Source organism: Pteropus alecto, unplaced genomic scaffold (assembly GCF_000325575.1).
Source record: "Pteropus alecto unplaced genomic scaffold, ASM32557v1 scaffold104, whole genome shotgun sequence".
Classification (NCBI taxonomy): Eukaryota; Metazoa; Chordata; class Mammalia; order Chiroptera; family Pteropodidae; genus Pteropus; species Pteropus alecto.
Genome location: NW_006436664.1, coordinates 812,052 through 825,442, shown reverse-complemented (window position 1 = coordinate 825,442; position 13,391 = coordinate 812,052). Strand labels below are relative to the sequence as shown.

General features: G+C 33.2%; 1 protein-coding gene across 2 annotated transcripts in view; it reads left to right on the top strand.

The window, feature by feature from the left end:
• The window catches only part of LRFN5 (leucine rich repeat and fibronectin type III domain containing 5), a 241,173-nt gene that overhangs the window by 212,954 nt on the left and 14,828 nt on the right, over positions 1-13,391 (top strand). For both annotated transcript variants that reach the window (XM_006913452.2, XM_025047941.1), the window contains one exon: positions 10,239-11,643. In XM_006913452.2, the coding sequence (XP_006913514.1) occupies positions 10,259-11,643 (1,385 nt within the window). In that variant the 5' untranslated portion in view covers positions 10,239-10,258. The remainder of the gene's footprint in view (positions 1-10,238; positions 11,644-13,391) is intronic.

Genomic DNA, 13,391 nt, shown 5'->3' with positions numbered 1-13,391 from the left:
TTTTGGTAGGTTTTTGATGATTGTTTCAATTTCTATACTGCTGATTGGTCTATTTAGACTTTCCAGATCTTCTTGATTCAGTCTAGGAAGACTGTATTTTTCTAAGTACTGTGCCATTTATTCTAGGTTATTAAAGTTGGTGTTGTGTATGTTTTCATAGTATTCTTGTATGATTCTTTGTATTTCTGCAATGTCAGTCATAATTTCCCCTCTTTCATCTCTGATTTTGTTTATTTGTGTCCTTTTTCCTTTAGTGAGTCTAGCCAGGGGTTTGTTGATTTTATTAACCTCAAAGGACCAACTCTTTGTTGCATTTATTTTTTCTATCATTTTTTTGTTTTCACTTTCATTCATTTCTGCTCTAATTTTGATTATTTCTTTCCTTCTGCTGACTTTAGGCCTCATTTGTTCTTCCTTTTCTAGTTTGTTAAGGTGAAGTGTTAGGTTGTGTATTTGGGCTCTTTCTTGTTTTTGGAGATAGGCCTGTAATGATATCAACTTTCCTCTTATGACCACTTTTGCCGTGTCCCAAAAGTTTTGATATGTTGTACTATCATTATCGTTTGTTTCTATGTCTCTCTAGATCTCTCTTTTTATTTCTTCTCTGACCCAGTTATTCTTCTGTAGCATATTGTTTAATCTCCATGTATTTATGGTTCTTCCTGATTTCTTTTTGCGGTTGATCTCTAGTTTCAAATTATGATCAGAGAATATGGTTGGTATGATTCCAACCCTCTTATATTTGTTGAGGCTATCTCTGTGTCCCAGTATGTGATCGATTCTTGAGAATGTTCCATGTGCACGAGAGAAGACTGTATAAGCAGCTGCTTTGGGATGAAGGCTCTATAAATGCCAATTATGTCCTGTTGGACTAATATGTCATTTAAGGATGTTATTTCCTTATTGATTTTCTGCATAGATGACCAGTCCATATCCAACAGTGGGGTATTTAGGTTCCTTACTATGATACTGTTTTGGCCTCTTTCTCCCTTTAGTTCTGTTAGTAATTGCTTTACATATTTTAGGGCTCCTTGATTGGAAGCATAGATATTAATAAGTGTTATGTCTTTATTGGTTCATGATTCCCTTTATTATTATGAAGTGTTACTCAGTATCTTCCTTTACCTTTATTTTGAAGTTTAGTTCATCTGATATTAGTACCGCTACTCCCACTTTTTTCTGAATGTCATTTGCTTGAAATATCACTTCCCACCCTTTCACTCTGAGTCTATATTTGTCTTTGGAGCTGAGATGTGTCTCCTGGAGGCAGCATATAGTTGGGTTTTGTTTTTTGATCCATTCTGCAATTCTGTGCCTTTTTGTTGGTGAGTTCAATCCATTTATATTTAGGGAGATTATTGAAATACGAGGTCTTCTTATAGCCATTTTATCTTTTGCTTTCTGGTAGCTTGGTGTTTCCATTGTTTTCTTGTCCTTGTGCTTATCTTTTCTTTATTTTGGTTGGCTTTTGTGTGTTTTGCCTCTGGTCCTTCTTGTGTCAGCAACAGTCTCAGCAGCATTTGTTCAGATTCCCCTGGGGCTCTGCAATGATTGGTGTGAGAGGGTATGGGGGGGAGGGGCCCTCTGAGTTAGGGGTCGGGGGCTGCAGTTCAGCCTCAGTTTTGCAACCGCGGCCGGCAAAACTCAACTATTGTTCCTCTGCGGTCCCGTTCCACTTCTCTGCTTTATGCCCTGATGACGGCCTTGCAGCTTTCCCAGGAAGGGCTGTTGGGGAAATCGCTACAGAAACTCACTGCTGCTTCTCTCTTCCCCATACTTCTGCAAGGAGCTCCGGCAGCTGCAAGAGGCAGCTTCTTTATTTCTCCCAGTCCACCGCCCGACACCCAGGATTCTGACCTGTGATAGCTCTCATGCACAGATTCCTCAGAAATGCTGGTGTGCAGTTTGAGTGTTTTTTGTTAAGTTTCAATGTTGTTTCAAGGGGAGAGATCTGGGGACATCTCTCACTCTGCCATGTTTCCAAAGATCTGCCTTTAAATTTTAGATTTCTGTTTAATTATTTATATCTTTGTGATTATGCCTACCATCTTGTTTTTAACTTTGTATTTTACCATAAAATATATATGATATATATTACATATTTGAATTATCACACGTAATTTATAATTTATCATACATAAATTATATATAATTTATATGTATGATATGTTTACATAATCATATATAATATATACATATGTAACATTATGAATCTAATAATGATATATAACATATAAGAAAACATAATATATAACATAAAATATATTTATCTATGAAATATGTAAACATATATAATACAAAATTATCACATATTTTGTATTTAATATCATATATACTATAAATTTAAATTATCTTATTATATCTATCAATCTCTCTGTATATATACCTCCTACTTGATTTAGAATTACTTTTGCAGAAATGTGACATGAATTTAGTTTCTTTAATAAGTGCAGTTTTATTTATATTTTCTATATGTTTTCTTGTGTTAGTAACTCAGTAATTTGAGTTCTAAAGCAAATTTATCCATCTCATCTAAATTGTGGAGTTTATTGGCATGATATCATTCATAAAAATTCTTTTATTAATCCTTTAATGTCTTTTGGGTTTGTATTGATGTCTCCTTTTTATTCTCCTTGTTGGTAATTTTTCTTTTCACATTTTCTTTTCTTAATTTGTCTTAGAGGATAGATCAATGTTATTAATCCTTTTTAAAAGCCAAGTTTGACTTGTGTGTTTTTTCTGTACTTTGATTTCTATTTCATTAATTTTTGCTCTTATTTCAACCATTCCCTTTCTTCTCTTTACTTTGGTTTACTGAGAGAGAAATATTTGTGTCTAATTGCAATCGTGGATTTTTAAAAAATTTCTCTCTTTATCTCTGTAATGTATTATTTTGTGTATTTTGACACTCTGCTGTTAAGTGCATGTACTTTCAATGTTTTCATCATTTCTTGATGAACTGATCCTCTTTTCTCCATGAAAAGCTAATGTTTATCTCTGTACAAAGCTCATGTACATTCTTTTCCTTCTTCTACTTTGTTTGATAATACTTTAGTCATACCAACTTTTTTATGTTCAATGTTTCATGATGTATCTTTTCCACCCTTTGATTCCTAGTTGTCTGTATTTTAACTTTCAAAGTGTGTTGTTTTTGATACTTTATGAATGGACCACTCCACTTCTATTTCAGGCAGACTAATAATTGTTGCCTTTAAATTTTAATTCAATTTGTGTTTAAAGTAATCACTGGTAACTTTAGGTTTAATTTACAATCTTATTTTTGATTTTATATTTTCTCAGTGGTTGGCTTTTTCTCTACTCATTCTATCTTGTGAACTGCTTTCATTATATCTTGTAGATAATAATCTAATAGGAAATTTTCTTCACTTTTTCTACCTGTAAATATTTTGTTTTATGTTTATTTTGAAGGATATTTATATTGGATGTAATTTTTTTTTTAATTTTTGTGTTTTAAACATATTTCATTTTGTTTTGGCCTTCATTATTTATTATAAGAATTTAGTTATATTTCATATAATTATTCTCCTGTATGTAGTCTTTTTCCATTGTTTCCTTTATATTTGTTTCTTTCCATTTGGCTTTTAGCAATTGACTCATATGTGTCTAAGCATGATTATATTTGTGTTTATACTGCTTAAGGTTTATTGGCCTTTTTGGATCATTAATGTTATCAATTCTGGAAACTTTTCAACCATTATCATTTCAAATATTTCTTCTGCTCTATTTTCTTCTTCCTTTCCTTCTATGACTCCAATTATGTTTATGATATTTTCCCTCATACTCAGACTTTATATTCTCTTCTTTTAGTTTTCTTCCTCATGTGTCAGATTTTATATTTTTTTCTATCAATCTATCTTCAAGTACATTGATATTTTCTTCTGCTGTGCCTTGTTTTCTCTTAAGCATACCTAATACTTTTTTTTCAAAATTTAGAGCATTTATATTTTTAAAAATGTTTCTACATCTCTGCTAATATTTCCCATCATGTCATGCATGTTGTCTAACTTTTCCAACTGATATTTAAGCATTTTTAAAATAGTTATTTAAAATTTGATGTGATAATTCTAACAGCTGAGAGGTCTGTGGGTCTACTTCTAATGACTATATTCTTTTTTTTGATGTTTTCCACTTTTTCTTGCTTTCTCATGTTTTTATATGATTTCTTCCTTGGTGCAACATGTTTTATAATAAAAACACAGAGAACAAAGTAAATGATATTTACTTTTTAAAAAGGATGTGTTGCTTCTTTCAGTCTACTAGAGTGGGGGCTGAGTCTATATGCTCTGCAGTTTAGCGCAGTCTATAATTTGTTACAGTGTTATTGTGATTCAGTTCATCACAGCTTCAAATGTTTTGAGAGCCTGGTTGGGAATTTCCTATTCAGTCAGACATAGGACCATAGCGCTAGAGTAGTTTTAGAAATTTTTGTATTATAGATGAACTATCTAATATCTAAATATTTGGAAACTTCATCCTGCTTTATAGCTTTGCCACTAGCAGTTTTGGTGACCCAGGAAATCTCTTTGATCTCTAAGATTCCCCCTGCATTTCTTTGTTTGGGGCTGGAACAATGCTATACTACATTCTGTGAAGGTAGAAATTTTCTCTAAGAAGCTTTTCTCACCTCTCCAATGCCATTCCAGGCATTCCACGATTGACAGTCAGAAATATGTATATAAGAGGAAAGGGACTGAGTTCTCTATCCCCTCTCAGTCTTTTATAGCTAAAACCCCTAAGAGACTGAGGGGTGTTTGTTTGTTTGTTTGTTTGTTTTTTCGGCTTTTACCATTCCTCCAAAGCTGAAAGTCTGGGTTGCCTGGAGGATTCATTTTAATTTTCTTTTAATTCTTTTTTTACCTGAAAATATAGAATTCCTAGAGAAATTGCACTGCTTTCTTTCCATCCCCATATTTTCCAGGTAGTATCCCCATGACTCAATGAAGACAAAAAAAAAAAAAGAAAGAAAGAAATGGGAGGAGAACACTTGCCTTGCTTCTGGGGCTCTTTTGGAGTTTATTTCCTTATACCAATGTACACATGGTTCTTAAAAGTTAATTAAACTTCTTGTTTCCTCTTCTGCATGTTAACAAGCTTGAAAGTTGCCACTCCATTATAACAACAGAAAAAAAAACTGAACAGACTGAATTTTTTTTTCTTGGATCCATGAGAGAGGAGAGAACACAGGGCAACCACCGACTCAAGACTGGAAATACAGGGAGCCAGTTACTGGAGCAGAGACTCAGAGAAGCAACTGCTGAGGGAACCAGTGGCATAGTAGAAAAATATGAACTATTATGATTTGCTGGAAGCTCAGTACAGACAAGTCTGAGAGTTAAAAACTCCAGGGGAATCTAGTTATAGTGAGGATATTTTGGGATTTACCTCCAGAAGCCCCTCCCCCCCCACACCCCAAATTACCATGGTAAATATCAGAGGAAGATCTACTCATACTTCCAGCCAGTAGAAGAGGAAAGGAACATTTTTGAAATACATCAGGCAACTCCGTACTTCTTAACAAAGCCAGTCCTCAGGGGAAACTAATTAACTAGAGCTTAACCTTCTCAGATATTACCTGAAGAAGTAAAAAAATCAATTCCAGCCAGCTCTAGCCTTACATGTGGGAGAGGGAAATGCCTAAATTTGGCCCACTGTAGCTGTCCTGTCTCATCTAAGTATGGTGGTGGAGGTACTACCAAGAAACTCTTGTGAACCTCACAGTCCAGAGGCATTCATTGGCTCACTAAAAGACTAACACCTAATCATAAAACCGCATAACACTTTTCTTCACTCTACATCTCGCCACCATGTTATTAAAGCCCTATTTACAGCAGTTCCAGAAAATGGAAATCCTAAGCCAAAGACTAGGAGAAACTATTTGCAAAAAACACATCTGATAAAAACTATATTCAAAATACACAAAATGTTGCTAAAATTCAAAGTTGTTTTATGGATGTCGACAAACTGATTCTGAAGGTTATATGGAGAGGCAAATATTCAGAATCGTCATGATAATCTAGAAGAAAAATGCTAATGCACAGATACTCCTCAATTTCAAGGTTTACTATAGAGCTATGGTAATCAAGATAGTGTGGTATTAGTGAAATAATAGAAAAATAGATAAATGGAGTAGAATAGAGCCAAAAATGGACCCCTAAAACTATATAGTCAAAGTCTCTGACAAAGGAGCAAGGGAATACAATGGAACAAAGATTGTCTCTGCAACAAATAGTATTGGGACAAGTGAACATCCTCATGCAAAAAAAAAAAAAAAAAAACATGAAAGAAATAAGTGATAAACTTATTCATTAACATTAAAAACTTCTGCTCTGCAAAGGACAATGTCAAGAGAATGATAACACAAGCCAGAGACTAGTAGAAAATATTTGCAATAGATATATCTGATGAAGAACTGTAACGCCAGGGAGTCAAATATAAGGTGACAGAAGGAAACTTAACTTTGGGTGGCAAACACACAATGCAATATTCATATAACGCATTATTGGACTGTATACTAGAAATATATGTAATTTTATTAACCAGTGCCACCCTGATAGATTCAATTAAAAAAACAGACAAACCTGTTATCTAAAATATACAAAGGACTCAAAATCCAAGAATAAGAAACAAACAGCATGATTTGGAAATGGGCCAAAAATCTTAACAGAAACCTCACCAAAGAAGATATATAGCTGGCAAATGATATATGAAAAGATTCTATGTCATCAGAGAAATGCAAATTAAAATAGATGCTACTATCCACCTATTAGAATGACTAAAATTGAAACATTGACAATACCAAGTACTGGTGAGGATGTGGTTCAACAGGAACTCTCATGCATTGCTGATGGGAATTATGGTGCAGCATTTTGGAGAACAATTTTTATAGTCTCTTACAAAACTAAACATATTCCTATCATATACTCTAGAAAACACTTCAGTATTTACCCAAAAGATTTAAAAATTTATGTCTACATAGAAGACTGTATACAGATTTGTATAGAAGCTTTATTCATAATTGCCAAAACTTGGAAGCAACCAAAATGTCCTCAGTAGGTGAATGGATAAATAAACTATGGTACATCCAAACAATGAAATATTATTCAGTACTAAAATGAAATGAGCTATCAAAACATGAAAAGACATGGAGTAATTTTAAAGGCATATTACCGAATAAAAGAAATTCTGAAAAAGCTAAATACTATATGATTCCAACTACATAACAATCTAGAAAAGGCAGAACTATAAAGACAATAAAAAGTTTAATACTTGTAAGGGAAAGATGAACTGGAGAGAGATGAATAGGCTGGGCAGAGAGAAATTTTAGGATAGGGAAAATACTGTTTGATTCCATAATGGTGAATACATGTGATTATACATTTGTTCAAAGCCGTAGGACGTACAATGCCAAGATTGAACCCTTATGCAAACTGTGGACATTGGATCATTATGATGTGTCAACATAGATTCATTGATTATAACAAATATATTGTGATAGTGAGGGATGTTGATAATGGAGGAAGCTTTCCATGTGCGAGAGCAGTTGGTATATGAGAAATCTCTGTACCTTTCTCCCAATTTTGTTGTAAACCCAAAACTGCTCTAAAAAAATAAAGTTTAAAAAAAAGTTTGTTTAAAGGGGATCTGGTTATCCTCACCCAAATTTATGCCAGATAGGTCCTCCTATTTACCTTTCTCTTGGTAGAGAAAGTAGGGGGACATCCATGGATCTCTCCCTTTTCATCGAAAACTGTCATTGTCTGGAATATAGTTCCTTTACCTTTATTTGTACCCTCATTATTATAATATTATTTTTTTAAAATATATAATTTATAGGTTATCCAACATATTTGATGTTTAGGGTGAGAATGATGGTTTTTGTAGTATTTTACATATATCTATACCAGAAATACCATTTATAAACTTATTAAAACACAATAAAAATATTTTAATACTCATCCACAGATTTATGATTTTTGTTGCTTTTTATACATTTGTAAAGATTCAAGATTCCATCTGATATGTATTTCAGCCTAAAAAGAATTCCTTCATATGTTCTTATAGTGCAATTCTACTAGTGATAAATCTTGCAGTGTGTATCTTTCAAAATGTCCTTACTTTACTTTTAATTTTTATGAACGTATAAATCCCCACGCAACTTGACAGGCTTTCCTTTTTCTTCCAGTGACTTGAATATATTTTCATTGTCTTCCATCTTGCTTTATTTTCAAAAAGAGCTTAGCGAGGAATCATCCATTACTTTTATTTTGTTCACCTTATCTTCTTGTAATGTGTCTTTTCTGTGACCGCTTTTAAGATTATTTTTTTATTTTTCTTTGGTTATCTGCAATATCATTATGATGTGTGTTGGTATGGTTTTTCTTACATTGAGCTTAGATTTATGGGTTGTAGGTTTTTTTATCACAAATTTGAAAAATATTTTCATTTATTTCTTTAAATACATTTCTACCTTACAGCTTTCTTCTGATACTGCAATTTTGTGTATATTTATTTAACTTAATATTTTTCCAGAGGTCACAGAGTTTTTTTTTCACCTTTTTTTTTCATCATTGTTTATGAGTAGCTAATATCTATTGACCTGTCTCTACTTATAGAGATTACTGGAGTTCTTTTTTCTGATAACGCTCTTCTTACTGGTATTCTGCTCTGTACATTTAAGGCACCTGAGAGTCTCTGGTCTCCAATCTCTGTCTCTTAAATTGAATAAGACTGTTCATGCTTTGCCTGGTTTTCCTTCCTGTGCTGTGGTTTGGAAAATGTCTCTAGGAGCAATAACAACAAAAACATTTTTTTTTTAATTCACTTTTCTCAAAGATCACAGTTCTGTGCATCCTCCTTTCTGATGTCTGAAAACTGTATATTTTCGTACTTTTTTTTCTTTTTGCTGCTTATTGTGGAAGGGCTAGTTCAGTACTAGTTATTCTGTCCTGAACAGAAGAGTAAGACTCTATTTCATTTGTTGAAAATGACAATTATTCATTACAACCACAGTTAATCTGGCATAAAATAGACATAAAGTAAATTGAACCTATAAGAATATGTTTCATTTAGAGAACTAGGTGCATTATTTCTAGAATAACTCCATACTTGACGTTTTCATCAATTAAAATTTTGAATTATTTTCTTGAGCTGTTTTCTCTCTTGGCACTTAAAACTACATGTAATTTATGAGAACTCTTAATCATATATGTGTTAGTCTTTTTATTTTTGAGGATTAATTTCAACAACAAATATTTAAGATCAAACTGGAAAAATGAAGCTGTCAGTTTTTTTAAATTAAATTTTGATAAATAAAAATCCATTAAAATTTTAAGAAGAAGAAAGTAAAATATGATTTGTTGGACTCACTGTCAAGTATTTTGATGACTGTTTTCCATAAATTATCTTCAAATATCCACATTTGTAAAGTATTCAAGTAAAATATTCTGATATTTAAGAAACTCAGAGCATTTCTGGTAAACTTTCAGCTTTCTTATTTTCTAGACTAAGACCCTACAATTACAGTTAGGATGTGAATATTATACTATGGTTAAGAGAATTTTTAAAGATGAATAAAATTTAATCAACAACAATTAATTACTGTCAAATATCATGCCACGGGATTAACAATAACAAATACTGCCTGTTGTTTCTCCCCAGGCTAGTAAATAAAAATATTTGTATATTCTTTTATTATTATTATTATTATTATTATTAAATTAATTGGTGTGGCATTGTATATTTTTTTAATAAACTTATTGATGTGACACAAAATCATACAGGTTTCAAGTGTACAATTCAGTAATACGTCATATGTATATTGCGTTGTATATTTATTTTCTTAAATATATCTTGAAGCTTTTGAGCTAACAAGATGTCTTCCCAGATTTAGGGAAAGTTTCCAGGCTACACATCTCTTCTTTGTGCTCTCACGGAGTACCCCGGTCATGTTTCAAAAATAGAGCTTAATTTACAAAATTGTAATAATCTGTTGACTTCTTTTCTCCATTTGATTTCAAATCCCATGAGGCCATAAATGGTATATTTTTCACTCCAGCATCAAATACAGAGTAGATATTGTATACTTATTTGTTAAGTAAACAGATACATAACTTATTTTTATATTTCAATTTGTATAAATATAAGATGATTCTGGTAGGAATATGAACATTAGTCAAATGGTTAGATGCTAATTTTGTATTTTGTGTCTTCTCTTACAGGCTCTTAAATCTGATCTACAATGGAAAAATTTCTTTTTTATCTGTTTTTCATTGGCATAGCAGTGAGAGCTCAGATCTGTCCAAAGCGTTGTGTCTGTCAAATTTTGTCTCCTAATCTTGCAACCCTTTGTGCCAAGAAAGGGCTTTTATTTGTTCCACCAAACATTGACAGAAGAACTGTGGAACTGCGGTTGGCAGACAATTTTGTTACAAATATTAAAAGGAAAGATTTTGCCAATATGACCAGCTTGGTGGACCTGACTCTATCCAGGAATACAATAAGTTTTATTACACCTCATGCTTTTGCTGACTTAAGAAATCTGAGGGCATTACATTTGAATAGCAACAGATTGACTAAAATTACAAATGATATGTTCAGTGGGCTTTCTAATCTCCATCACTTGATATTGAACAACAATCAGCTGACTTTAATTTCTTCTACAGCATTTGATGATGTCTTTGCCCTTGAGGAGCTGGATCTGTCATATAACAATTTAGAAACAATTCCTTGGGATGCTGTTGAGAAGATGGTGAGCTTGCACACCCTTAGTTTGGACCACAACATGATTGATAACATTCCTAAGGGGACTTTCTCCCACTTGCACAAGATGACTCGGCTAGATGTAACATCAAATAAATTGCAGAAGCTACCGCCTGACCCTCTCTTTCAGCGAGCTCAGGTACTAGCAACCTCAGGAATCATAAGCCCGTCTACTTTTGCATTAAGTTTTGGTGGAAACCCTTTGCATTGCAATTGTGAATTGTTGTGGTTGAGGCGTCTGTCCAGAGAAGATGACCTAGAGACCTGTGCTTCTCCAGCACTTTTAACTGGTCGTTATTTTTGGTCAATTCCTGAGGAAGAGTTTTTGTGTGAGCCTCCTCTCATTACTCGTCATACACATGAGATGAGAGTCCTGGAGGGTCAAAGGGCAACCCTGAGGTGCAAAGCCAGGGGTGACCCTGAACCTGCAATTCACTGGATTTCTCCTGAAGGGAAGCTTATTTCAAATGCAACAAGATCCCTGGTGTATGATAATGGAACACTTGACATTCTTATAACAACTGTTAAGGATACAGGCGCTTTTACCTGCATTGCTTCCAATCCTGCAGGGGAAGCAACACAAACAGTGGACCTTCATATAATTAAGCTCCCTCACTTACTAAACAGTACAAACCATATCCATGAACCTGATCCTGGTTCTTCAGATATCTCAACTTCTACTAAGTCAGGTTCTAATGCAAGCAGTAGTAATGGTGATACTAAAATAAGTCAAGATAAAATTGTGGTGGCAGAAGCAACGTCATCTACGGCACTACTTAAATTTAATTTTCAAAGAAATATCCCTGGAATACGTATGTTTCAAATCCAGTACAATGGTACTTATGATGACACCCTTGTTTACAGGTAAGGAAAATTCAGCAAATTTTTATACTTACTATGCATCTTAGTGTAAGGCCTGTTAATGTACTACTGATTTTTTTTAATTGGCAGTGCTACACTGTACTGTAATTTATATAGTACTTGATTTTATAAAGTCTGTAATGTCAGGCTTGTGAAAGGCAAATACATGTGGGGAATTATTTCGAATGGTGTTATTTTTAGAGAGATCAAATTTGTATTTAATATTATGCTTACCTATTTTTTTCCCCTCATTTAAGAGATGTGACTATCAGAGAACAAGATTTATTTATTTTAAAAATTCAAAAACATACCAGAACTTACACATCCATATGAGTGTTCTTTCCTTCAAGGAAGTCACGTTGGGAGGCTATACCATTATCCCAATGATGCTGCCATTGCTCAAAGCACTTTTGGAATTATCTTTAGAACCTTCGTCATACTATTTTGAATATCCTCAGTGGTGGCAAATCTTCGTCTTTTGAGGGTGAATTTGAATTTTGGAAACAAGCAAAAGCCATTTGGAGCCAAGTCTTGTGAATAAGGTGGGTGATCAAGATGGGTATTGCCATTTTTGGTCAAAAATAGGATGTAACTATAAAATAATGAGACTGATATTTTGAGTAATTGAGTTATGTGTGTGTGTGTTGTCTCATATACACTGGTTCTTAAGACAGTTCCAAAGAGAAAGTTTATAAATAATTTGAGCAGTGTAAGTATCACTGGAGTTAAGTATATAATCTCCTGTGAAGACACTGATCAAGAATTTGCATCTGACTAAAGAATTTCTGGTATGTTTTTTCTAAAGTTCAGCCTCATTGATTTATAGTCACATCTTGTCTCAATTTTCAGTTGGAAATATTCCTTTTTTAACCCTTCTATATAGTTTCACTTGTGATAGACTATTATTACTCCTAGGAAATCATTCAAAATCATGGCTTCAAAAAAAATATATATATATGTATATATTTGTCTTAAAGCTTTTGAGAAATCAAAAGCTTTATATACCTATGTGATTTCTTGGAGATAATTTGATTTTCACTCATATGGAAATAAGATAAATGTTTGAAACTGAGCATGAGTGCTGGCAGGAAAAAACAAAACTGGCCTAGCGAGCCATGTGATCAATCTTGGGCAAGATTCTATCTGGTGGAGTTTTAATTTCCTCATCTTTAAAAGGAAGGGATTAGAGTAAATGGTTTCTAATATCTCTCTTATTACTAAATATATGGAGATGTAGATTATGATGCATGACTATTAGCATAAAGTTGTTTGCTTTCGTCATACTCAGCTCCTCACCTGGGCTGTGTGCCAAAGACAAACATCCATCCCTACCCTCCACCTTCCTGTAGCTACTACACATTCTGTATATTTTAAATGTTAGCTCTGTGAAATAAGGTAGGTTCTATTATCCAAATTCCAAGATTTTAATCCTGCCATAAGAAGTAAATTCTATGTGACTTTGAGGAAATGGCTTGAATTCTGGACTCTGACATTTGTCATGTGTAAAATTGTGATAATGCCTACCTTATACAGTCATTGTAAAAATTAAATTATAATGGATATAAAATGCTTAGTAATGCCTGATATTTATCATCACTCACTAAATGGTAGTGATTTCAATCACAAATACATATTCTGGCCTAAGAGTTTCCTGGTATATTTAAAACATATTGTTCAAGGAAAAAAAATAGAGTTTCAAGCCTTTTTTCCAAATTAAATTTTAGTGTAGGTCATAGTTTAGGTTGCCACCA